General features: G+C 41.4%; 1 protein-coding gene and 1 pseudogene across 2 annotated transcripts; one reads left to right on the forward strand and one right to left on the reverse strand.

The window, feature by feature from the left end:
• The first annotated feature begins 921 nt into the window (after positions 1-921).
• LOC134432548 (uncharacterized protein KIAA1958-like) lies at positions 922-3,918 on the forward strand (annotated as a pseudogene).
• An 8,096-nt stretch (positions 3,919-12,014) lies between these two features.
• On the reverse strand, positions 12,015-24,190 carry INIP (INTS3 and NABP interacting protein). Of its 2 annotated transcripts, XM_063180970.1 has the most exons (7): positions 24,082-24,190; positions 23,615-23,722; positions 22,985-23,072; positions 18,274-18,300; positions 16,166-16,268; positions 13,602-13,692; positions 12,015-12,692 (listed from the first exon to the last, which is right to left on the reverse strand). In XM_063180970.1, exons 5-7 carry the CDS (start codon positions 16,201-16,203, stop codon positions 12,597-12,599), a joined length of 225 nt encoding a protein of 74 aa, XP_063037040.1. In that variant the 5' UTR covers positions 16,204-16,268; positions 18,274-18,300; positions 22,985-23,072; positions 23,615-23,722; positions 24,082-24,190; the 3' UTR covers positions 12,015-12,596. The 2 variants fall into 2 exon arrangements, with proteins under 2 accessions (XP_063037040.1, XP_063037039.1); XM_063180969.1 differs by lacking the exon at positions 18,274-18,300.
• Between the last annotated feature and the right edge of the window lie 285 nt (positions 24,191-24,475).

The raw sequence follows: 24,475 nt of genomic DNA on the forward strand, positions 1-24,475 counted from the left end.
CAGCCTCTCCCTCCCATTGACCTTGAATGTTCCACTTTTTCCCTCTTCCTACCACACTGAGATAGTCACTGTGGGAATCACAGTCCATCCATGTTCAGAGCAACCTCTCACTGCTGAATTCATTGGGCTGCAAAATCCCATTAGTTTCAGCCCTATAAAAAGTAGACTTTAAAGTATAGTAGATATAATAAAATTTCAGTGGTATTGTAAAAATGCATTACTCTTTCAAAAAATACATTGTCCGATCACCTATAAAAAATTCTCCATGAATCCTCTGCTTTTAGTTCCTGCCTATAGGGCTGAAGCTCTCAGTTTATGAAATGCACACTGCCTGTCTTCATTTAAGTCATGGTATTCACCCCAGTGCACCTGCCTTTGGTGCACTGTAGCAACAGGATCTTGTTTTGTTGTGCCTAATAGGGAGAAGAGAGTGTGTATGGGTGGAAAATGCTGCTTGACTATCCTAACCTGTCTGGCTTGCACAGACACCTGGGGTGGAGATATGCACTGGCAGCAAAGTGTCAGCCAGTAAAGGAAAAGGGAGAGTTTTTTGATGGTGCCAGCACCAATTAAAAATGGAAAAACCTTTGCCTTTGCCATCCTCCCACAGTTTCTACAGTAAGGCAAAAGTACAGTAACACTGTGTTACTCCCTTTCTATTACTAGCTCTGTGTGACAATACATTTTTAGCTTTTCAGCAACACTAGGGTAACTCATGTTGGTGCTTCTTAGTTTTCAGCATAAATTCATGGGAAAGCATCAGGGAAAATTATCTTTCTTAAATTCTTCCTATTTTGTGAAAAACACATAAATTTCTACTCCTCAGCAATGGTGGCAGTGTGTCACTAGGACAAGCTATTTTTATACCCTTTATTTTTTTTCCTAGCATACTGAACTAAGCTCAACAATTTAATTCTGATGATGACTTCAAGTGCTGTGAGCCCCAACACCAACGAGGCTATCCCTGTGCTCTCAGTGTGTGGAGATAGTGGTGCGTCACCAAAGGACTCAGAGATTGTATGGGCATCACTAAGGTCAGGAAACTTTGCAGAATACTGTTTTTTTTCAGTGCTGGGGAGTCATTCCTTCTGATGAAATGAAATTATCATAAAGTTTAAAAGAGAAGAATTTTCAGCCTTGTTTATGTGCTTGTGGTCTTCGGGATTTTCCAAGTTTCTCTCAATAAAACTGTAACCTTTTCTAATTTATACCCTGTTTCCTTCATGGTTGAGCCAGTAGCTTTGAAACCCAGGGCAATGCTAAAGGTTTCCTTGTACACATAACGCTTGTGCACAACCTTCATCTCATGCTCTATGAGACAAAATTTCCTGCTGTTACCCTAAGGTATGGTTTCTGCTTCTAGAGCTAGCCAGTGTAACCTTGGGCATTTGAGAACTTTTCTCCAAAAATGAACTCCCAGAAACATCAAAAACATTACCCAAAAAATAAGAACTTCGGCTAAGATCCAAAGTATAAAAACTCTGCTCACATTTTTTACTAAATTTCTTTGTTAGGTTTATCTAAGATACTGGCAGGCAAAAGCAGCCAGACTGGCAGTCTGATTGCAATACTGACATCTCATGGCTAAAAGAAGAAGTTGCTACCTTTTTTTCTTTTTCTCCTCATTCCTCCTCCATCTTCCTCTCCTTCGTCACCTGAAAAGTATCCATTTCCATAAGTACCACATTGCTGTGAAAGTACAGAGTATTACACCCAAGCGGTAGGTCACACACATTTACACAGTCACACTTCAGTGCGACTGGAACCTTCATTCACTTAAAAAAAAAACCCCAGGAATTTGGCTCCTTTCTTCTGAATCTGGATTTCCACAGCTGGTATAAAAGTGGCACCAGGAAGCGAAATGCATATGATTTCTTTGAACGCCCCTTACACTGCTTACACAGCATTTCATTGCAGCCTCTTCCCCAAACTCTAAGGCTGCCAAGAAACAAATTTCTGGGGAAGCATGGAAGCTGTTGCAGGGTTCTTCAGAGAGAGCACAGAGACGCTCTAAATGTGTTTTCCCACCCGTGATGCATTTCCTTTCTGAAAATACATTGTAATACTTCTATTTCCAATCCCAGGAGTGAAGGTGAATGAGCCCCTGGAGGACTTCTATATCACCATGAGGAAAACAGATGGATCTGACTTTGTAGCCACATCATTCTGCACTATCCATCTAGGCTTGGATCAGATCCTCAGGAATGCCGGTGGCGGCTCTCTCCACCACCAGCTACACCTTCAGCTCTTCCATGAGAAAACTGAAGAATAAGCCTGAGGTCTTGAGCAAGGCCTGTCTGATCCCACAGTGTCTACTTCATCCATGTTGATGAGGAGAGGTGTGGAGGATAAGATGCCTGGGAGGTGACAGCCCCACAGCCCTGCTCTCCAGGGGGAAATACTGCAGCCAGGACCTGAACATGCAAACCTTGCAGGAGAAGGCAGGCAGAGAGTCTGATGACACTGAATTGCTGAGAGACTCCCAGAACAGGTTATTTTTTGCCAGAATGGTAGCAGGAGGCAAGAAAAGAGGCAGAACATGGACTGTTATGGCTGGATCCCCCATGAGCACAAGCTCTGCCCAGAGTGCCTTCTCTACAAGCACATGTGCGTACAAGAGAGGCAAGTCACCCCTGCCTGGTGGTTTGGCAGCAGGTCAGAGGCATGAGGAATGTCTGGTACAAGGAGCCAAGGGTGGGGATATCCTCCCTCAGAGCTGTCATCTTCAAGCTGGTGAAGAAACCTGGAGCACTGTGAAAACTTTACTTTTGTTTCCTTCGCTAAAGGTTTCCAGGAAGTTTTTCCATCTTAGCATCTAAGACAGAGCAACTCTGCCCTCTGTCTGCTCTCAGCATCCAGCATCCCAAGCAGTCTCTAGGATGATGTGAACAAGTTTAGCTGCTTTCAAACAAGAGAAAAAAGTGGAATGACAGGACAGGGCAGAGGAAGGCAGAACATGCTGAGGGCCCATTTTTGGGATGAATACTGATTTTTTTCTGAAGAGCTGGGGAGCAGTGGTCTCCTTCATCACTACCAGGTCTTCCAAGGAAAGAGCTGGTGTAGAGCTTTTTCTTCACTGAAGGCAGCTAACGTATATGATGGATTTTCCTCCCCAGTAAGCATAACTAGGAGAAAGGAGACTGAGTTTTGGGGACCAAGAACCCCTGAAGCTTAAGTGCCTATGTTTTCAGAGCCACTGTACAAAAATTACTTTCTTGTGAATCGTATTTTTTAATGGTTCACACCTTTGTAAGCTTGTTTGGCATATTCTAAATACAGTTAATTTTCATTACCTGATCATTTACACTAGATCCGTAGGCACTAATATAAACTACTACTGGTTTACCAATTAATAAACAAAGACATGGAATTAATTAGCAAATTCATAGCAGACAAAAAATAGCATCACCAAAAAACAGCATTTTCAGTCAGTCATGTATAAATGGTGAACACTTAAATCAAAAAAAAAAGTTTGGGGCTGACCAGGTTTTGAGACATTTTAAGAGGGGCTTGTATCAGAAGTCAAATTCTCGGTCTGACACCCAAATGATGTAATTTTCAAAAATTGGTGACCAGGTATAAAAATAATTGCCCTGAACTTCTACAGCTATGGTCCACAAGTGGCTTGGTCCACTTTCTCTTGAGAGGAAAACTTCACTTCAGCTGGAGCTGTGACAAGCCTTTAAGTCACAAACAAAGACAACCTGGAAGACAGCGCAGAGCTGGGGAGCAGTATTTGATGTGCAATCAGCTTCTGTTCCACTGGAAAGGTATGGCTGGGTTTTTATCTATCCTATTGCAGTGCTGTGAGAGGATTGGTGAGGTTTACCATGCCCACTAAACAGACATTGACTGTTCTAGTTCTGTGTAACGCATCTCCCCTGCCACATCAGAATAAAGCAGAACACTATGGCATAATTGTTGATCATCATCTGACTATTAATGAGATGAAAATGTTTCAACAGATATCCTTGCAACTGGAATCTTTAACTCAACTGGAACCAGTAATATCACTACTCCTTCATCTGAGTTCTGAATTTTTTTCAATTCCAAGTCCAGTCCCTAAATGCAAAAAAATTAAGGACACAATTGCCACCCATTATGTGAATTATGAATGCAGGAAAGTTAACACTTGCTGGTAAAAAAGCGTTATATGTCATATCAGTAAGAACCCTAGCTGTGATTCAGTGTTTTGCTTTGTTCTTCACGAAAATGGTCTTGGTTTTGAAAAGCTGACATATTTATAGAGATCTGCAAGGTGTATTTTGTTACTTGCTGTAAATATTACATATGGAGATATTTCTGAAATCAATTTGATTGTCAAAGAGAAGCCTGTAATTTTCACTATAGTGTACGCATTAGGAAATCCCATAGGTAGATCTCCTGCCACTTGAAACCAATATTGTAGGAAATAGCTGACAGAAAAGAAAAACATAGATAAGAGTCAGGGAGGGGGAAGGAGACCTAGCACTGGCTTTCATTGCAGTATCAAAAGCAAGAAAGAAATCTACAGTCATGTATCTTCATGAACCTATAATAGCACATTTATGTGGAATGCACTATGTATACTGAACACACATTGCAGAACTGGGAGGCAGGGAATTGCTGTCTGACAGAGATTTATGTCCTCTGAGTGAGGGAAAAGCCCTGTATGAATTCTATCTGTGTGTGAACTACTGAGAGGAGATAAAGCCTTTTCCAGTTTGACATTATGCTTGTCCTGACCATGCGTAAAAATATTCACTAGCACAGAATAGGCATTTCCCTGACACATCTTTCTCAACCTCCCTCTTTGGAACTGATCCTCTTTAGACAGGCATTGAATTCATTAGTTTGGACAAAACCAACCTTATTACCTTGAGGGTCAGGCTCTCAACTGTGTGAAACCGTGGGTCACCTTGGGTTCCAATTGTTTTTTCACCATTCATCCCAAGGGAAGGAGCTCCAGTCAGACTGAGAGCACTGCCTTTGCAAGCATGAATCCAGGCACTTTCCTGTGCTGTGGAGGTCAGGTCACATTTCCTGTGCTGTGGAGGTCAGGTCACATTCCAGGCTTGGACAGAGCATAACACAGACTGCCCCTGTGTGGTAAACTTATCTCTAGGGTTTCTATATTCCCTTCTCAGATGGTCTGAGAAGCACCAGCACAGGGGAATACTATTTTGAAGTCCCAAGTCCTCCCTTGGAAAGTGAGAACTAAAGCCTCACTTGCCTCTAATTATCATCCTGTATTTAAGATGACATTTGCACTTCCCAGCACTGAGCTGGAGTGTGAGACTGTCTCAGGGGAGCAGAGAATAAGAACTCTCCAGAGCTAAAAGGACTGAGGTGCTCCCACACGCACAGCACAAACCCGTGTTCCAAGACAGCACTGGCAACTCATCTTGCAGCTCTGTGGCCCACAAAAGAAACCTTTTTCCAGTCATCACTCATCTGCTTTACCCTCTTTTTCTGACCCTTACAGTCTGGTGGCAAAAGTAAGTTTCTGGGAGGACTGTGCCAATCAATTGCCTTCCACTGGGTCAGAGCCTGAGGATGTGGCAAACCGACCACACGTGATATGCAGGTGGTCTCTGTGGGTTAAAGCAGAGGAGCCTTACATCTCCTTGCCTTAACCTGTCTCCTTAGAGAGCTCTGGACTGAGATGGCTCAATGTGCGCTTTATCAGGTGCTGTTGTTGCTTAGCTAGTCTTTGCCAAAATCAGGCAGAATCCCTCACTCATGTCATCAAGCTTCTGCTCAGGCCGGAATCAGCCAGCATTTCATTTGACTCAGCTTGCTACACTCTAGACAATCTATGTCACTCTTCAATAATAATAGAATTGTTTAAGTGCTGCAAAAAGCTCCCAACTTCCTCATCAATGAATCTGAGTACTTCAGGGTGATGCTGAGCTATCCCATAGCGTCATGACCTTTCTCAGCTGAACATACTCTGAGGGTTCCCAGAAGTAACTTTCTGATCCTAGTCTTGCTTGCATCTGTCAAAAAAGCGCTTACATCTTGTTTATACTGAAACAGAGCTTCATTAAAGCACACTTGCTGTGGCATAACCAAGTAGCTCAGGTAAGGGATATTGCAAGGAAGGAACACTAATGGGAGGGAGGGAGGGAGGGAAGGAAGAAGTGGAGCTGGAAAAGCATCACAGTGTAACTGAGAGAAATGAATGTGTCTAGCAGAGAGAAAAAATGGTAACTGACAGGGAAACCACAGAAAGTTTTAAGAAATTGCTGACAAGACTTACAAAGGATCAAAAGGGCATAAAAAACAGGCCAGCTAGAATTACAGACCACATTACTGTGGAAAGGCTAAAAAGTAATAATCACAGAAACAAGAATCACCATGTTTCCTGTCTGCTTTAGGGCTCTGCTGCTGTACTGAGTTGTCTTCAGCCATGCGGAGGGAAGCAATTTGCTGACTTAAGACATAGAGGATATCACTGAGACGGGGTTTTGGATAAGCAAAAATGTATTAGGTTTTAGATTTTCCACTCTTGGTTGAATATCACCAGCTATCCTTAACATATGTCTGTATCACCAGAAAACTGTGGTGAGTGCTGCTGGACTCACAATTTCTTATATACTGCAGAGATCAGGACATCCTACTGACATCTCTGAAACCTTGCCACTGAGTTTATCAATGGAATAAGGTACAAAGGAGCATGGGGGAGCATTTCCATTACTATAAATGGAAGTATTTTTTTTTTGTGAGCTCTAGCAATGCTTGGCTGCAAGGAAGATCAGTACCAAAGGCCGAATGAGCAGTTGTTTGTACCTATTAATGACTTCCTGTGCTTACGAACCTGTCTTATGTCAGTACACTGCTGTGTCATGTGATGAGCAAACCCATCAAAAAAAGATGGTCTGTCCAAACGGACAGGTTAAGCAGGCTTGTTTGCTGACAGAGCAAACTGACCAGTTCAAGGTATTAAATTGGAAGTGATTAGGCCTGAATCTGACAAAGCCAATCTGCATGAGAGGGAGACTGGGACACATACACAGGCCCAGCTCAGAGGGAAAAGTCAGCCTTTGCAAACTCAAAGTCCAGGGAAGCAGGGTATACTTAGAATGAGTAGCTTCAAACCAACCCTTCATTTAGATGGGACATAAATCCCCCCTTATAGAGACTACCAGGGGTGCTGGCAAGGCAGCCAGTCCTACACAGGCCAGTGCACAGCATTTTGCTTTCTGTGGACAAACAACCCCTCTGCTGTGCAGAGCTTGAGAACATGACTCTTGGTGTGTCTCTTCCTGACAGGCTGTAAACACTCAGTCCTTCTGACCCATCCCAGTTGTCAGCCAGCTGTGCAGTCTTGCTGGCAGAGAAATATCAAGACAGAAGCTTTGGCTTGGGCCCACGTTGGCCATTCCCACTTCCACAAGTGGGCACTGACTGACAGGTGGAGAAAATCTACAGTCATCCAGGCAGAGAGATGCTCTAACATACTTAGGGCATGCAGTGATGGCTAAACCCCAGCACAATGGGAAACTTTATCTGGTCACTGTTGCAAACAACAAAGCACAAGAACGAAAGCTCTTTCCAAACACAGAGTGTAACATTACTCTTTTGGTTTCCATCTCTCCTACTCAAAATTTTAAACAGAAAAGGCCCAGACTCTGACTTACTTTGTTGTCTTCACCATCTGAAAAAGAAAACCAAACCAAAGCTAAAGCACTAGCTATTAGTGAAAGCAAAGACAAACCAGAAAGCAAAGAGCTCTACGCCTCTTACTAGGGGGTGATGAAGCAGCCGCTGGTGTGGGATGCAGAGCAATAGTCTCCAGATGATGCCTCACGCTACCTGACTAACCAGGAGTTAATCCTGACAATTCCACTGGCTTTCTGTGTACCGGCAGGCATTGGAATCCCTTAGCATTTTTTTCATCTGCAAAAATGGAGGTAACAGAAACATAGTTTGCCTCATGCGAGGATTCAAATAACACACTGAAAAAGCCTATGAAGATGTAAAGACGTCTGTAAATCTACACATATTTTTTACAATGAGACATCTTTCCCTACTGAAGTTTATGCACCACCACCCAGTCATATAATATGCTGATATGTGCAACATATGTGCATAGCGAAGGTGGCATGTAAGCTTGTGATTTGTACATTCCAGGTAGATTTTGAACAACTTTCAGACCTTATCTACAAAATCTTCATGAAAAAAGAAGCATCCACTAACACCAAAGTATCCAGATTAGAGGCCTTAAAGAGAACAGATTGAGGACTATGTCGCCACCTTTCATAATTCAATACCTGAATGACCCTGGCAGAGGGCAATAGCTGAGGAAAGTAATTTCCTCACCAGTAGTTTAACATAATTTTTCATAATGTCTCACTGAAATAATCAAGCTTTCTCTATTTAATCTATTAAACTTTCTCTCTAAAAAACGTGTATTCAGGGAAGGAATGTAAAGATCATTTTCCCAAAAACATTTATCATTTGGTTCCTTCTATGAGTGGAAGAACTAGGAAACAGGACAACGTTGTCTTTGTAAAATACCCGGGTTGTGCTCTGTGCTTCCAATAAATGCACAAACTCACCGAGCAAGCTATTAACCTAACAACATGTGAAAACTACTTCACTGATCAGTTGTCAAAGTTGCCATTCACTACAGAAAGCTCTGTATTTTAGCCTTCCAGACGTGTTTCAGAACACACTGATTACCAGACTTTCCAGACACAACAGCGTTACTGGCAGGTGGTGCTACAGAATTTTCCCTGTGTGTTAGCAAAACGTAAATCAGGCACACAGAGCTCTGGACAGGTGGACTTTCCCAGCTGGGTGTCAGACAATCCTTCCCTCATTCTCCACCTCCTTCTTCAGAGGTGTCTGTGCACACAGACCATCCAGCAGACCAGCTGCCTTCTGGTAATTTTTCCCTTAGGATTCATGTGTCCATATATTCCCCAAAACATGGGGATCAGCTTCAGTTTCAGCAGGACTGATTGACTGTCCTTCAAGAAGGCTTGCTAATTGAGCTGATTTGTCAGGAGGAATTGTCACTGCTATAAATTTGGCCATCAGGAATCATCCAGCTGCTTTCTCAGCCATTCTCCTGATTTTGAATGAATTCGCTACCACAATGCTTAAGAGGATGCACTAAGATAGTCACTGCCTGCTCATGTCTGTGATCACATACTACACTGTTTCTGGCTCATTCCCTCCTTCAGCCCTTGTGCTCTCCCCCTACAACCCTGCAGATTCTGTAAGAGAAGACATAAAAGCTGTGCACTTCTAAGGTGCCATTGTCTGCATTTCCCTCCATCAGTTCAAGCTCATGTTCCCTGTAAACTGGTTGATAATTGACACTCTCCTCTTCTCTGAAGAGGCTGAGCAAAGCCTGGCCTCTTCATGCATTTCTTCAAGGTTTAGGTTGGAGCACTAACTACTCTGCTATGCAGCAAGATGGTAAGTGACCTCTAGCCTTTGAATTACAAAGGTGATTTAATAAAAGCCTAGAGCCATCCAAAGTGTGTACCTCAGACAAGGATCCTTGAACAGTGGTCATGAACAGTGCTACCCAGCTGTGTCCACAGGACTAGAAAACTACAGGTGGCTTGACTATTGCTGAAAGCACATGAAGGCAAAAACAGTATTTATCAATTTTGGTGATTGAGCACATCAAAGCAATTAGGAAGATCTAAGACCCAGGGGCTGGAATTTCTTTCTACTAGTGCATTGCACTGAGTATTTTGTGTTCTGATATAAAGTCAAACACATCATCAGGTATTATTTATCAGTTTCACACCAGTGCTTCTAGGAATTCAGCAGAATGAAAATACTAACGAAAAAGGGAGAGTAAAACCACATATGGTAGGAAATCACACGTGGTTTTACAGGCCAAGGTTTTTGAGTTAAACCAGAGCATTTTCCAGAGGCTATTGTGGTCGGGAAATGCTGGGTGACTTTGGAAAACAAAGATGTGAAAACTTGTCTAGGGGAAGAAAAAGATGACAGAGCTAAGAAACAAACTGTGGTTCAGTTCTTTTAGTGCTTCTGTACATCTTTGATCCCTTTACCTCATCTGTTCTTGAGAGATCACAACTCCGCCATCACTTCAAAAAATCTGATCTCGCGATGCTTTAGCCCAGTCCGCGAGCTGCTTCCACCCCACCATTCAGCTCTGACACAGACACTACACCAACCTGTGGTGAGTGGAAAGGCCAATTTCTATTGTAGCAAATTAAATAAAAATTACTTGAGTCATGCATGTTGAGGTACACAGGCCAGCACTGTATTACAGGCCTTCAGTTTTCATCTGATCAACTTAGTGGCTACTGCTAGGAGCAACACATCCCAGACACTTCCTGGTTCACATGTATTCTAACTGGTAATAGTTTGAATTTGAATGTGTAGTTCCAAGAGGAGAAAGGGTTTTGCTGAAGTTACTGTATAGGGATAGATTAATGTATCCAATACTGATTAATAGTAGGAAAGAGTGGCAAGACACACTGATGCATCTGACAGTAAGTGCTTGAGTCTGCCATTTTAAGATAGGCGCTTCCATATACAATTTGTGTATTTGACAGTTAATCCTATCTACATATAGCACCAAGATCCTCACAATTTCAAAGAATAATTTGAGACATTATAACGTTAAAATATCACAACAGCTGCATTAATTCCCCGCCCCCCCCCCCCCCCTTAATGCTTGAGCTCAGGCCCTGAATTCCCAAAAGCAGATCTTTCAATACCCAAGGTGAAAACAACCCAGCCAACAACTGTTAATTCCTTCAGTGGAGCAACCATAACTTTGCCAGGGAAAAAGATGATTGCTGTTGCACTGCCTGGATCATTTGCAGTCTGTACAATACTGAAAGATTCTGCAGTTCAAATATGTAGCACGAGCTCCTTTAATGTTAATTCAACTCAAATATAAAATCCATGCTTTCTGCTGCATCTGCTTTAACACCTTTGCCTTTGTATGTTTCCAGGTTGGACAGATTCATAGCTGCCTCTTTTACACTGAGATTTGCACATCTTTTTCTTCAAAGCACCTAATAAGATATGCAGCTCACACTACAGAATAATGAATAGACAGGACAATTTCATAAGGTAATTTCATAATTGGTAATTAAATAAAAAAGCTACACAGAGCCAACCACAGTAAATAGAAGTGACTTCTTTCTCCACTGCCCACAAAAACCATCATCACTCCCATGACTCATCACATCAGAACCCAGAAAAAAAAGCATATGGTATGAATAGTTCTTGTTAAAATTGCACATCTTTAAGCTCTACCAGGCTGGGTCCAGAAGATTCTCCTTCCTGAAAATGTTTCAGTACGCTCCAGTTTCTGCAAAGGTCTATGTTCAGCTGAGGTATATGAAAACAATGGCATTTCCCTCATACCTGTACCCATCTCTTGGTAGTTGTTCTGTATTCATGATTACTGCAAATATTAACAGTGAAATATGAACACATAGTTCAGTAGTGCTTACTGGGTTCAGGCAATCCCCAGCATATAGAAACAGAATACCCTACATATCCCCGAGGAAATGCCAACTACAACCCTGGAAACTTCATGGGACAGCTAAGTTTCTGCAAAGGACAGAGCTGTTTCAATTGGGCACCAGTTTAACAGATGCGTTCTGATTTATTGTTCTCATGTAAGTTTTCCTGTTCTTTTCTGTTTTCTAAAACATGCCTCCATATGCAATGCAATCAGTGTAGCAGCATAACTGCATGAGCAAAGCTGTGGAGATATAAAGAAGCCTAAGTAAGAACTATTTTTCATTCTAAGTTACTTTATCCTGGTAGCACAATGACAGTTCCAAAATAATTTACCTTAATATCAATAGATTTTCTTCCAGCAGGAAGCTGGAAATGTTTACCATGGACAAAAACACCAAGGAAAAAAGTGAACAAAAATAAAACACACCAAGTCTCGAAAAAGGCATAACTAGAAAAATGTGACCTTTTAAATGGAATTGTCTTTGCAGACAACACTTTCCATCTGAGATGTCCAGAGAACTTTTGACATTTTATCCATAAAAAGACTGTTAGAAACATTCGGTTTTTTCCCACTTTAATTCATTTTCATATTTCACAAAGCAAGGTAAGAGACAGGCACACTGTAACTAAGGACTTAAGAGCCGATGATGCTACAAGGGCAAACAGTACACTAGAAATGTTCCTGCATAGGAGAGGGTGGGGGAGGAAGACTGGCTGATGCATTTGACAAATTCATGTCTGTTTTAATGGACAGAAATAATTTTCATTATTCATTACAAAAACTATACCTGTACATAATAAAAAGAAACATAAATGCTGTCAGACTGTGCATCTCTTGGTGACTCTGGTTTGGACATTTATTTAAAGGAAGCACTGAAACAGGGAAGAGCAAACCCTGTGCACTTCAAAGTCCAAGAAAAGTCTTGCATTTGACTTTGACCCGACAGAGGAACAGAAATAATACAGGATAAAAAATTTTCAACATTATTTCCCCATCACTAGAGCTCACATTTCTGGATGGCATTTGCAGGAACCCAGAAAAAAAGTAGTTTTTAGTATACATAAAGAAATTAAAAGGTCAGACAGCTCCTGCTATGGACAAAAATCAGATCTTGAATTTTTGAGACAAACAACATTCCTCATTCTGCCTCAAGTCGAGGTAAGACAGGAAGAATAAGATTTCCAAATGCAGAATCTTGAGTTATGAAGTATCCTGAGGAGTGTGCATGTGCGTGCTGCAAAAAGAAAAGCATTTGTTAAAGCATCTCTCTCTGCAGCACTGACACGATTTAAAACTTCATGGCTTCTACAGCATTAATTATTTATTTCTCCCAGTTTGCTCTTTAATTCTGAAAGTTAAATTCAAATCCAGCATTTTAGATCAGCTACATCAAAATAAGGCCCATCAGGGCAATTAACTTGGACATTCTCTTCTGCTCTTCTCAGCCAACCCCATGGAGGTGGAGCAATTCAACTCCTGATTGCTCTTCTTTGCCTAGACCCCATGTTTCCACTTCCACTTCCTTCCATAACTAGTTTGCAATTCTTGGTTTATGACAGCTGCTACACGGAGTGCCACCAGACACAATCCTGAACATGGGACACCAGGATTCTGCTCATGTGATGTAGATATATGCTTGTTCATCTGAGGGAGGCAACTGCTGTATAGCTCTGGAACACCTCTGTGAAATCCTACATACCCCTTCCCAGTTCAAAGGCTGGACTAACAGCAAGTTAGATGTTCTGCATATTCCCTCTCTCCACCACTAGTGAAGAGCCCTGCTGGATCTCAAATTCAGCCTGAGTCTTTAGTGTGCCCTTGGAGTGATGAAGGGCAACTGGCACAGTGAGCTGCACCAGCAACAGCATCGCCAGCAGGCCAAAGGGAGCCACCTGAGCTCAGTCTGAGACACCAACTGGGGGCAGCTCAACAGAGACACAATGGGATGGCTGTGGGGCTGGGTGGAGCTCTCCAAGCCCAAGAACATGTTTCACCATAACAAAAGAGACTTCACTTATGACAAATGCAGAAATGAGAGATACCTAAAAGGGGCTTTCAGTATTCAAAAGGAGCAGAGAAGGTGCTCTCTGAAGGGATGCACATCTAAACAGAGCCAAACTGAACTCTGACCATATCAGCTCACCTGCAGTGCAGCCTTTTGCTGTGCTGCAATGTGCTGTTGCTCAGCATGATCACGGAAATCCTTATTCAGAGGTGATCTTGCAAGTGCAATGCTGCAAGAAAGAACAAGACGGTATGACACAGACGACAGCCAAAATGTGTTCTTGCCTTTCTAGCCATGGGTAACATGATTTCCTGAGCTCCCATTTCACTCACAGCTTGACAATTGTCAGTTACTGTTTGGAATTACTATCTGTAAATATAAGAGAAAAAAGGGTAGGTAGAATGACCACAGCTGTATAATTTGAGCCACCATAAACACTTTCTGCCAATCTAAACCTGAAGCCTATTGCGGATTTTGCCCATGGGTTGAGTTCCACTGAAGTCAATGAAACCAGTGGGGTGCAGTGTTGGACAATGCAAGGAATTTCTAAAGCAGCTTTGTGCTTTCATCACTACTCGTTCACCGAGCGACTGTTCTAAACAACTGTGGCAAACAGAAGCGCTAACAAGAGCTCTGCAGACTTCAGTATAAGAACAGGTCTTCGGTGGGAGGGAAGCAGTTCACTACCTATGAAAAAGGAGTTTCCTATTGATGTTAACTGAAATAATGATCTTTTGGTAACAGCTTGGAGTACCTAAAACTGATTTAGCATATCTATCTCACTGCAGCAAAAGGTTTCAAATTAAAATTTACTGTTTTTTCTTGTCTTTTATATCTTAGACTCATCTGCCTTCTTAAACCAAAAAGAAGACACAAAAAGCATCCCCAACTCTATATATAAATAACATGGAAATTAGGTGAGGGTTACCATTAGAACTGTATCTCAAAACAATTCCCAACTACCTCTGAAACTGTCACTGGAGATTGCTGCTGAAATCTCTGCTCTTACCAATCACAGAGACAGAATGACAAGGATCCCAAGCAAATTCATCAACTCAATTTTACCAGCAGTTTCAATGTCAACAGCTGATTTAGTAAATCAGTTTTTGAGAAGTAGCCATGCTCATGAAAATATCTGCCGCCAAGTCTATGCCTAAATGCATAACAAAAGCTAAACAATTCAGAAAAATTTTTGCTTATGGCAAGTATAACGATAAGTCTCACTGCTGGAGAAGAGCAGTACTCAGTTTATTTAAAACACAGTATTTTCAGTGATTTTGGAGGTATTTAATTTGCAATTTGTAATCTGTACTCTCTAACTTTTCAATATTATTTCTGTAGATAAGCCTACGGCTCCACCATAAGATGATACTTTTCAAAAGAGGTCTTCTGTTCTTGGATACAGGATTTTCACATGCCAAGTCAAGAAACCAACCCATTCACCTCTATGCTGTCCCTGCCACTGTTGTGCTTTAGGTACATCAAGCTCTATCGGTCAAGTTTGCACAAATTTTATGGTCTCAATTCTGACAACTCTGTGGTGCAAGACCATTGGCAAAACATAAAAAAAACTGTCAGCTTTTCAAAAATAACACAGCAGTCCACCGCACCAAAGCCAAGAGTCTGACTGTTGCATTGTAGGTTCCACCCATGTCCACCTTCAAAACTAGAAAATTCTAGTTCTGCTCACTAGAATACAGTGTTGTATTTCCTTAAGAAAAAAGAGAGTAAACAAGCACCCCCTAAAGCTGTCAGGCTGATAACAAAGCACAGAAACACTGCTGCCAGGAGCTGTACACAACAGTATGATATTCTGATTTTCTTTGCAACAATTTTGCTCAAGTAACAACCACATAAAGTTATTAATAGTAACTTCTTACCTCACTCAGAAGTCTACATGAGGCAATTTCAAGTATTCTGCATGTTTTTTGACCTTATGAAGGAATTAAAAGTGCCGTGGAATCTCTCAGAAGAAAACACACAGGCAGCACTCAGACTGTAGTCAGAGTATTTGACTCTTATACAGGTGTTGTGGGTTACACTGTGTCTAGAACATGGCACTGCGCTCAGTTCACCATAACCCCAAAGTGTAAGGATGTCAATTTCTCCACGTAAATTATTGAGTGATTTTCTAGTTACTGATTTATGACAAAAATCTGATCTTCTTGTCTTCTATGGGAGAAACCTTTCAACTCAGATTAGAGTATTACAATTTATGATGTAGAATCATCCCTACAACACAGCATCTTTTACAGGATTATCTGCTGTAACATACACTGGTTTCACCTTGCACATAGGGAGTTTCAAGAATAACTCACTCCTGCTGTAACTGTGCTTCTCGAAGCGCACAGAATCCTGAACCTAATGGTCTGCTACTTCCATTCCCCAGAGCATTTCAGCTTAATGAAATGTTTCCTCAGTGGCTGCTCCCTGATTTTTCTTTATGATAGACTTTAATACACTTGAGTAAGCATATCTGCTTCTCTCATTCTCAAATGGAAATTATATAGGCCAAAATTCATGCTTTGTAAACCACTTTAAATATGTTCCTAAAGAGCAATGTCCCCCTGCCTTGTTATTAAAGATCGTCAGAATACACTTCTGTTATGTATTTATATAAGTTTACAGCTCACTAGCTGCTTGGCTTTTTTTTTCCTTGATGTTATCAGTGATGGTCCAACAGGTCTAAGAACATAAAATACCTGGCTCCAGGGTGATTTGTGGAAGACTGGTTTTGCATAAGTAACTTTCTCTTCTCCTTGTCTAGTTCTGCCAGGATTGCAACCCTATTTTTATTCTGGAAACCTGGTGAGAATGACAGAAAAATATTAGAGATGTTTATTTGACTTCTGTGGCTCAACTCTAAACCTGTGGAATTAGAAATCCCTGTAGAAAATTACTCTAAGATGAATACACTGATCTTCACTTCAAAAGACTATTATTAAATAGGCTTCATTTTTCAGCATGCAATAGCTTCCATAAGCTATCATGCATATCATTACATTTTAAGCAAAGGCTTTTAACTCAAGTTAGAGCCTATCCCTTTCCAAGCCAGCACTGGAGCTACAATCAATGTTTATGTTTAAATAGCTGCCTTCCAAAAAAAAAGCAATAAACTTATCAGGTTCTACATTTAAAAAGTAGTCACTGAATGTTCAACTCAACAATAACAATGGAGTAATATACGCATGGGGCTTAATTTCTCATGTCACTCGTGAACTCAAACTGTAACACAAGCATTTAATATATATAACAGGTAAGAATGAGCAAATCACTAAGCTCACACATGTGTTCATACAAACATGTTTCATTCAATGTATGAAGAAAAGTTTAAATATAATGTGCCCTATACACACTACCCTTACTCTGAGTATGAGTATGATCAAATGTTGGAATAGAGAAGAAAATTTTAACTATTAAACTGTCCATACACCATTTAAGAATGTGGCCTCCATCTGCTTTCATCACTCTTCCAAAGCGACCTTGAATACTAGAGAAGGGGTCAGGAAGTAGGGTGACTTGAGAGAATTTCAAAAATGCCCAAAATAGCTGCCACCCATGTATTTTTCAAAGTTGCCTTCAAAATGCAAACATGGCAAAACTCCTGTACCTACACAGGACTCATATAATAAAGGATCTCACTGCAGCCCTCAAACAAACCAGAGGCACAAGCCCCTGCTGTTGTCCAGTATGCCCAAACAGCACAACAGTTCCAGAGCTGACTCTTACACGCCTCTATAACACCAAGGACACTCCTCATGTCAGAAATGCAAACTTCTTGAATCTCTTATTTCCTGCTGTTCTATAAATAACAAGCTATGACAACATTATAAAAAAAAATTAAGTCAAGAGTAAAAGTCAGCTCTCCTTTATTTCCTCCACACAAAAAGTTCAAGATTCCCCCTGGAAGTTGCTGCATGCTGTGCCCCTGCCCTGCAAACTGTGTTAATGACAGCACTAAACATGGTAATTCACAAGCTGTGAGGAAGGCCACACATGATAACTCTTAAGGAGAGTATTAGCATGTCAAGGTAAAATGATTTATTTTTAGTAGCTGCACTCTAAAGTTCAACCTCTTTGACAGACCATGTCCTGATGCTCAATTACATAATCCAGAATTCCTTTCATCTGCATGGCTTAATGAAGGAGACAATCACCAGAGAGAAACCTTCAACTCTAAATAACAACATGCATCTGTACTGCTTTGCTATCAAGCTCTAACCTTTTTCTTCTACCATGCCTAATGTACACATCCATAAACTTCAGTGTCACAAGAGTTCTCAAAAGGAGCACAGTCAGACTATATTGTACTATGGTTTTATGTAAGATCACCCACAATTATTTTGATATTTGTTAACAAGATTTTCAGTTACATTTAATTAACTGGAAATTTTCTGTCTGCTAATCTCTCCTTCCTATGTAGCATTAGCTCCACTTAAACTCTGTTTGATAAGAGTACTGATTCAGGCCTTTGATGTTTCTCTGCTCTTCAGGTATTGTACACTATCACTTTTTTTTTTTTAAGACCTTGCGCTTGCAATGAATCTGAAACCTTTAAACAGAGCTGACATACAAAGGCTGACAAATCTTGCCAACAAGCTAGGATTTAATATCTCTGAACTGCAGCTAGCCCAGACTTCACTTTCTTGTAAATTTTGGAGACAATGTGCGGATAGGATGACTGAATCACCTCTTAAGAGGACCTGACCTAAAACAACCATATGCTCGTATGTTCATTCTACACAATTTTAATCCAAAAACCATTATACTTGACATATTACTCAGCACGCTACTGATACTGCTTGCTTACCTTAAACTGCATAAATTTAAATGTGTGCTTGGAATTCACAAGATCCGATGATTATGGAAAGAAAAAGGAGACCACTTTTTAATATAAGTTAGTGATCCAAAAAAATAAAGATCAAATATACTTAAATTTATCATGAAACAGATGGTGTGATTCAGAAAAGCCTGAGACATTTTAAATGCTGTTTTTAAACTGTGATCAGAAACAGTAGAAGACTGTCTTCTATTTTGAGTCTTGTTACAGTATCTTGTGGAAGAAACTCTAGAAGCAGTCAGAAGAAACCCAAGTATCTTTTCTTTCCTCATACCGCTACTAAGCGATTTGTGGTGTGCTTTTGTTTGATTGTTTGTTGGTTGGGGTTTTTTAAGTAGTATTTTGCACTAGAGTTCAGACAGTAACCATCAGCAACCTGCTGCACTGAAAAAGTAATTTGTTTTAGAGAATTTGTTATTGGCAAGGAAAAAAAAGCCTGTTTAAGAAAGGGGAGGAGCATTTTCAACATACACGTTAGTACTCCTCAGCTGAGCAACGTGATCTTCCTGCAGGTAAACTTCTTCAATGTGCAAAGTAAAGCCTGTTCATTTAAAGGTTAACAATGGAGGGAGTGGAACATGAGAAATCCATTTTACAGAGAAATTCTGGCATCCTTAGAGAGTAATTAACCATATCTGGCAATAAATAAGCAAAAATTTCATTTAGATTCATCCCTGTTGAGGAACCCAAAATGCTTTCATAAAGACCAATTTGAAACTCCTACAGAAGTTTCCTGCTTCAATTATAAATAAGAGTAATATTTCATCTACAGATTTGTCTGTTCTGCTTTTTACTTTCTGCTTTCATTTCTTCTAAAAATGTGGACATGCAAAAATCAAAAGCTGTCCTTAGTACAGACCAGATTCCCATCTGTGAAAACCAGTGCAGATTTTAAACAAATGAACTTCCTAATAGAGCTTTAAATCTAGACTTCCCTTCACTGGGCTGAGTAGTACTAATATTTTGAGTTCGAACACTTCATATATTGCAGTTTATAAGGATTTTTCTCAGCTTTGCTGACATGAGTCCTGACACAAAACAATCTATTCAAGGCAGCTAAATAGATCATGGGAGTGTCAGATGTCAAACTGAGCACCTAGATCCTCAGATTACTCTCTAGTGTAGCAAATTCAGGACATTCAAAATTTAAACCTTTCTGACACCTCTGTTGCTGACATCAAGCATTGTATTTGTGCAGGATGAGAAAGATTACTTGCACCTATTTTCTGCACATGAAAGGCAGAAAGCCAGAGAAAGCTGAAACCTTGCTGAGCGATACTGCCAGCTTTAAGAACTCACAGCAAGCCTCTCTCTTTAACCTACTCTCAACATTTTATCTACCACCCTATCTAACCATTACCTGTGTCAGTTAGTTCTTCTAATTAACTCCGCATAGCTAGCAACAGCATTACATTTATCTGTTTTTAATTTTTTGCTTTTCATTGATTATCTTTTCTCCTTGATCTTTCCTTGATTTGCTGCTTCAAATTCACAGGACATTTAAGTTTTTTCTAAGATGCACCGTTTATCATTTACCCATAGATGTGTAACAGCACCAAAAAGCCCTCTTGTTACTTTGTGTCCAAAATACACTTTTATTTAGAAAATGCTTTCAAAGCTGTACGTGACCTCCAAGCTCTGAACATTGAAAGGCACTGCATTTTGTCCTGCCTGCTCAATTCAGAAAGGACTTAAAGCAATTTCTTTACTGAAGTGCATGTTTCTATAAATGGCAGTATTCATTAAGTGAGGCAGCAGCCTCTTAAAAAGCAGAATCTAAAGTCCATATTAAACACACCGCTTGTGAAGAAAATGGAGTAATTCTATTCTGATGGCCTCTTCTGCTTATGATGAATGGCATCTCAAAACAACATCTAACAATCTGCTGCATGCCAATGCTCTCAGTAACAATTTACATCTGAATATGCTTTCATATACTTTGTGTGACAATGAAACAAAAGGTGTACTGGATATTCAGTAAATTAAGTAGAATTACTTAAAAATACATTAGTATTTTATCTGTGCCTCCAGAAAATACCTGTAAGTATGTATGTATATAAGTATATATGTATATAATATAAGTAATTGACAGCTTTATGGCTGCAAAGTTCTCAAGTACTATGTTTACACACAGATCAGACTCAGATTGGGAAGGGCAAAATGTGTAGATGATGACATAATTCAATGCAGAACAGCACAATCTTCCTTTTCAGACTGGTGAACAGAGACCCAAATCTCACTGATTAGAATGTGCCCTGGGAATGTCCCCACATATCTTTAGAAAAAAGAACAAACAATTTTCAGGACATAAAGACACTCTAGAATTGCTGCAGCCTGAAACTTAGAATTCTGTTCATATTTCAAGAGCTTCTTCTTCCAACATACCAGAACTCTTATTTTCTGAAACGTTCAGCACTGTCTGAAGCAGGATCTGTATCTTTTCCACCTCTGAGGACCAAAAGGAGAATTTGGTCCTGAGCAGTTACATTTCTCTCATTTCAGACAGCTTCCTCTAGGAGGACTCACACACAGAGTGGCTAATTCAGTTACACACAGCAAGGCTCTGGCCTTGCTGCACACAAGCACAGGCGTTTCACAAGAACAGCCTGATGAATGCATGTTGCCTAAGTACTGTGAAGTACTGCAGTAGGAGCAGTGTATTCCTGAGCACCTGGAAGTATTTGCTCTAATTCAGAAGTTGATTTCCAGCCCTCAAAGTGTATCACTCTGGGCAATGAGTGCACGTGGTAGACAACACACAGCACACATACAGCAAGACCTTCTATTGCTTATTAAAGCCACAGTCAGTCTCATGCCATCAGTTACCTGTAGTACTAATGAACTGAAATAAGGCTTTTCATTCAATTCTTCTTGGTTTTTCTGCACTCATAGGCCGCTCGCTACCAAGAGTGCTTTTCTAAGAGGCCAGTGAATAAAAGTCTGGCTCAAAACATCTTAACTTTTATAGTTCAAGTCTGTTATTAATGGAAAATTCCTATTTATTCCTAAGAAAATATCTGATACAAATCAAAGGAAAAGCAGTAATTCAGTACAAAAAATTCCCATCACTGTCTACCTGTGTAGAAGGTTACTGTTTAATTCATCCTTACAGCTCTGCCTAAGTGCTACCATTCAAAACTCTTCTGGTGAGCATTTCAGTAAACTTGTATGCTTTTTGTCCAATTGAAGAGAATGGATTCCTTGAACAGTACTAATACATATGCCAGGAGGCAAGCTAAAAATGCAGTGTTTTTCACAGTCCTTTTCACTACCAGACTGCATCTAGCAAAGACAGAAACCCTGAACTGTTGTTCATATTTACCTGTTCCTTTCTAATTTTCCTAGTTGTAATACTTATAGCTTATTTGGTAATTAAACTTGATAGTGTTTCTTGTCTCCTTAGTGCAAACAATTTTCAAATAATAACTGCATGGTTCCTTTAATACGACTATAAAGGATATCCCAAATATAAAAGATTCTAAGGCTCTATTAAATTATAGGTCACTGGAATCAGGAGGGAAGCAAAAGTATTCTGGCCTTAAAATCCCATCTCTCAGTAAACCAACTTATTTAAGAAAGAGCAGCTTTTGACTCTCCGTGACAACATTCTATTCCTTGCAATGATGCTGATTTTGTTATTCACAGAATAAAAGCAAGATCTACCATTACATACCAAAAACTTTCTCAGAGTTAAAATTTGCAAACAGACAGCTCTGCAATCTGCAGTACTTCTCTCTCAACACCTCACAAAATCTCAAAAAGCATTCCTGAAACTACCTCCTTTCCATCGAGTAGCAAGTAAAATCTGTGGCTTGGACCACACGAGTCATAGGACACCCCCTGAAGTATTATCCAGCAACACCAGGTTTGCAGGACTGCCTGAGGTAAGGACACAAAGACAGACCTGCAAAAAGTCTCCACTTGCTGGGAAACTGAAGCCAGAATTCATTTTTCATAAACAAGTAAGGGAAGACCCATACCTGAGAAGCTTTGTCCCCAGCTCTTCCACATAGGAAAAGCCTCAGAGCTCCCCTAAGGTTTCCAAAAAACACCTCTAGAGGGCGATTTAAGATCCTCCTTCAAATTCACTGGGTGGCACCTCCAGACCCTCAGCCCCCTCTAAAGCACATGCAGCACTTGGAGAGATGGACCATTACTAAGACTTTATTATTTTCCGGATACAATTGAGATGCATCTTGGTATAAAGGAACATTTCATGGCAGTTACCATTACGGTTTTAACTGGCTTTTTCTCCTAGGCCTGGCCAATTGCTGCTGTGACAGATATTACTGCCTGGGTCTTGCTGTTCCCATAGAATGTATTTGACTTCTGGCTGTTCTCTGATGTTGAGTGCAAGAGCTGCAAGTCATGTTCAAGGCCAAATGCTGTAAATGTCTGAAATAAGCTTCAGGAAATGATTACTGTAGCATAGGCATGATACCTACTTCCTAACCCCGAGCACAATTGTGCTCAGTAATAAAGAGCTTCCCAACCATCAGTGGTCTTTTTTAACCATTAAATGTGCGTGTACCTTGTCCCAGAAGAAGTGCTGCCATTCTGCTGCTTTCAGCCCCACCTCTCCTCCCTTTCTTCATCTTTCCATAAAAATAAGTTTACAATCAAGGTGATTTCACTGATATTTTGCATTTACTTTTCCTTGAATACTTAAATTAAAACCTACCTTGTCCTGAAGGATTTGCTGCCATCCTTCAATTTTCAGCCCTTGTTTTATTCAGCTGGAGTTCAAATCTTTTAACCCCCACAAATATCTGCAAAGCAGGCACAATATAAGATGAACACACTCCTTTAAAATAAGAGCTTAGAATTCTATCTGTTAGAGACTTTATAAATATGGCAACTGTTAGAAAGCATGAGCTGAACACAGCATGTGTTTAGCTTAAAATGTATTATACAATTTATATTATTCTGACTGCAACTTTGGGCTTGAAATACCAAGAGTTGCGATAAATCCTTTTTTTCAGATTCTAGAAGTAGTAGTAATATTCTAGTATAAATAATATAATAATTGGAGTCATACAGGCCATTTTCCCAACTGAACTTCTTCCTGACAAGGTATGCCAGACTATGCTTAAGAATCAAATCAAACCTTTGTTCAAATCAAATCCTTAAAAGCTGAAGCCTTGGAAGACCCCAGTTCAGGGTCTAACTCAAGAAAAACTGATTGTTTGAGGAGAGGCAATTTAAATCCCAGAGTCAAGGCCAGCCAAAGTTGGCGGTAGAGTTGTTTTCCCACAAAGTTTTTTGTGGCAAAACAAAAAAGGAGGCCTGCTGCTCCTCGGGCATACGTCACCTCGGACCACCATCAACATTTGTTTCCATCAAGATGCCAGGCTGTAAAGTGCAGTGGCGAAGAGCTTTGGCTCAGCCAGGCGGAGGCGAGAGATGGGAACGCTGAATCCTGCGGGAAACGTGAAGCACAAGTCAGCCACACCACCACAGGAGACCGTGTCATTGCTACGGTCGGGACCTGCGGGTCCCTGAGCAGCAACGCTGCGGTGAATCAATAACCCAGTGACAGTATTAATTAAGCGCAGCGAGAGCGGTCGGGATGGGTTTCTCCAAGAGCCATGAACGGCCCGACCCACTCCCGCCGCCGCCCAGTCCTCCCCTCACTCGGGAATGGGCTCTCCCGCTCGCCTTCTCCCTCCCGCCCATAACGGACGGATGGCCTCCCCGGCTCTCCCCGACCCGGGGCCGCTGCCCCGCCCTAGGCCAGCCGGCCTGGCCCAGGCCCCTGCAGTGCCGCCCGCTACCCACCTGCCCGGCCCGAGAGCGCGGGGCTCCGGCTCCTTTCACCCCGCTCGCCCTTCCCGCAGCGCGGCCGCGCCGCCTCCGCCCCCAGCTCGTGACGCTCCACAGCGCGACAGCGACCGCGCCCTCCTCCCTTCCCGTGCCCTCCTCTGGCACTTCCCGTGCCCTCCCCTCGCACTTCCCGCGCCCTCCTGCCTTCCCCTGCCCTCCCCTCGCCCTGCCCAGGCCCGGAAGGGTCGGGGTTGTGCTTGTGGGCGCGGGGCTGGCCGCGCGGAGTGTGGCGTTCAGACGTGAGGCAGCGGTTGGCTGTGTTTGCTCCTGCCGAGGGCATTCCCTTGGGGACAGGAGCAAGCGCCAGGGTTTCACGCTTGTGCCGCACAGTGGGGACTCCAGGCAGCAT

Source organism: Melospiza melodia, chromosome Z (assembly GCF_035770615.1).
Source record: "Melospiza melodia melodia isolate bMelMel2 chromosome Z, bMelMel2.pri, whole genome shotgun sequence".
In the NCBI taxonomy this organism is placed as follows: domain Eukaryota; kingdom Metazoa; phylum Chordata; class Aves; order Passeriformes; family Passerellidae; genus Melospiza; species Melospiza melodia.

Bases quoted from the DNA above. Each gene is read 5' to 3' on its own strand.
- INIP (XM_063180969.1), bottom strand. From the start codon at position 23,009: ATGGCAGCAAATCCTTCAGGACAAG. The intron at 16,269-22,984 runs GTAGGTTTTAAT...CATTCTCACCAG, and splicing joins AGCAAATCCTTCAGGACAAG to GTTTCCAGAATAAAAATAGG. The intron at 13,693-16,165 runs GTATTTTATGTT...TCTTTCTTGCAG, and splicing joins ACAAATCACCCTGGAGCCAG to CATTGCACTTGCAAGATCAC.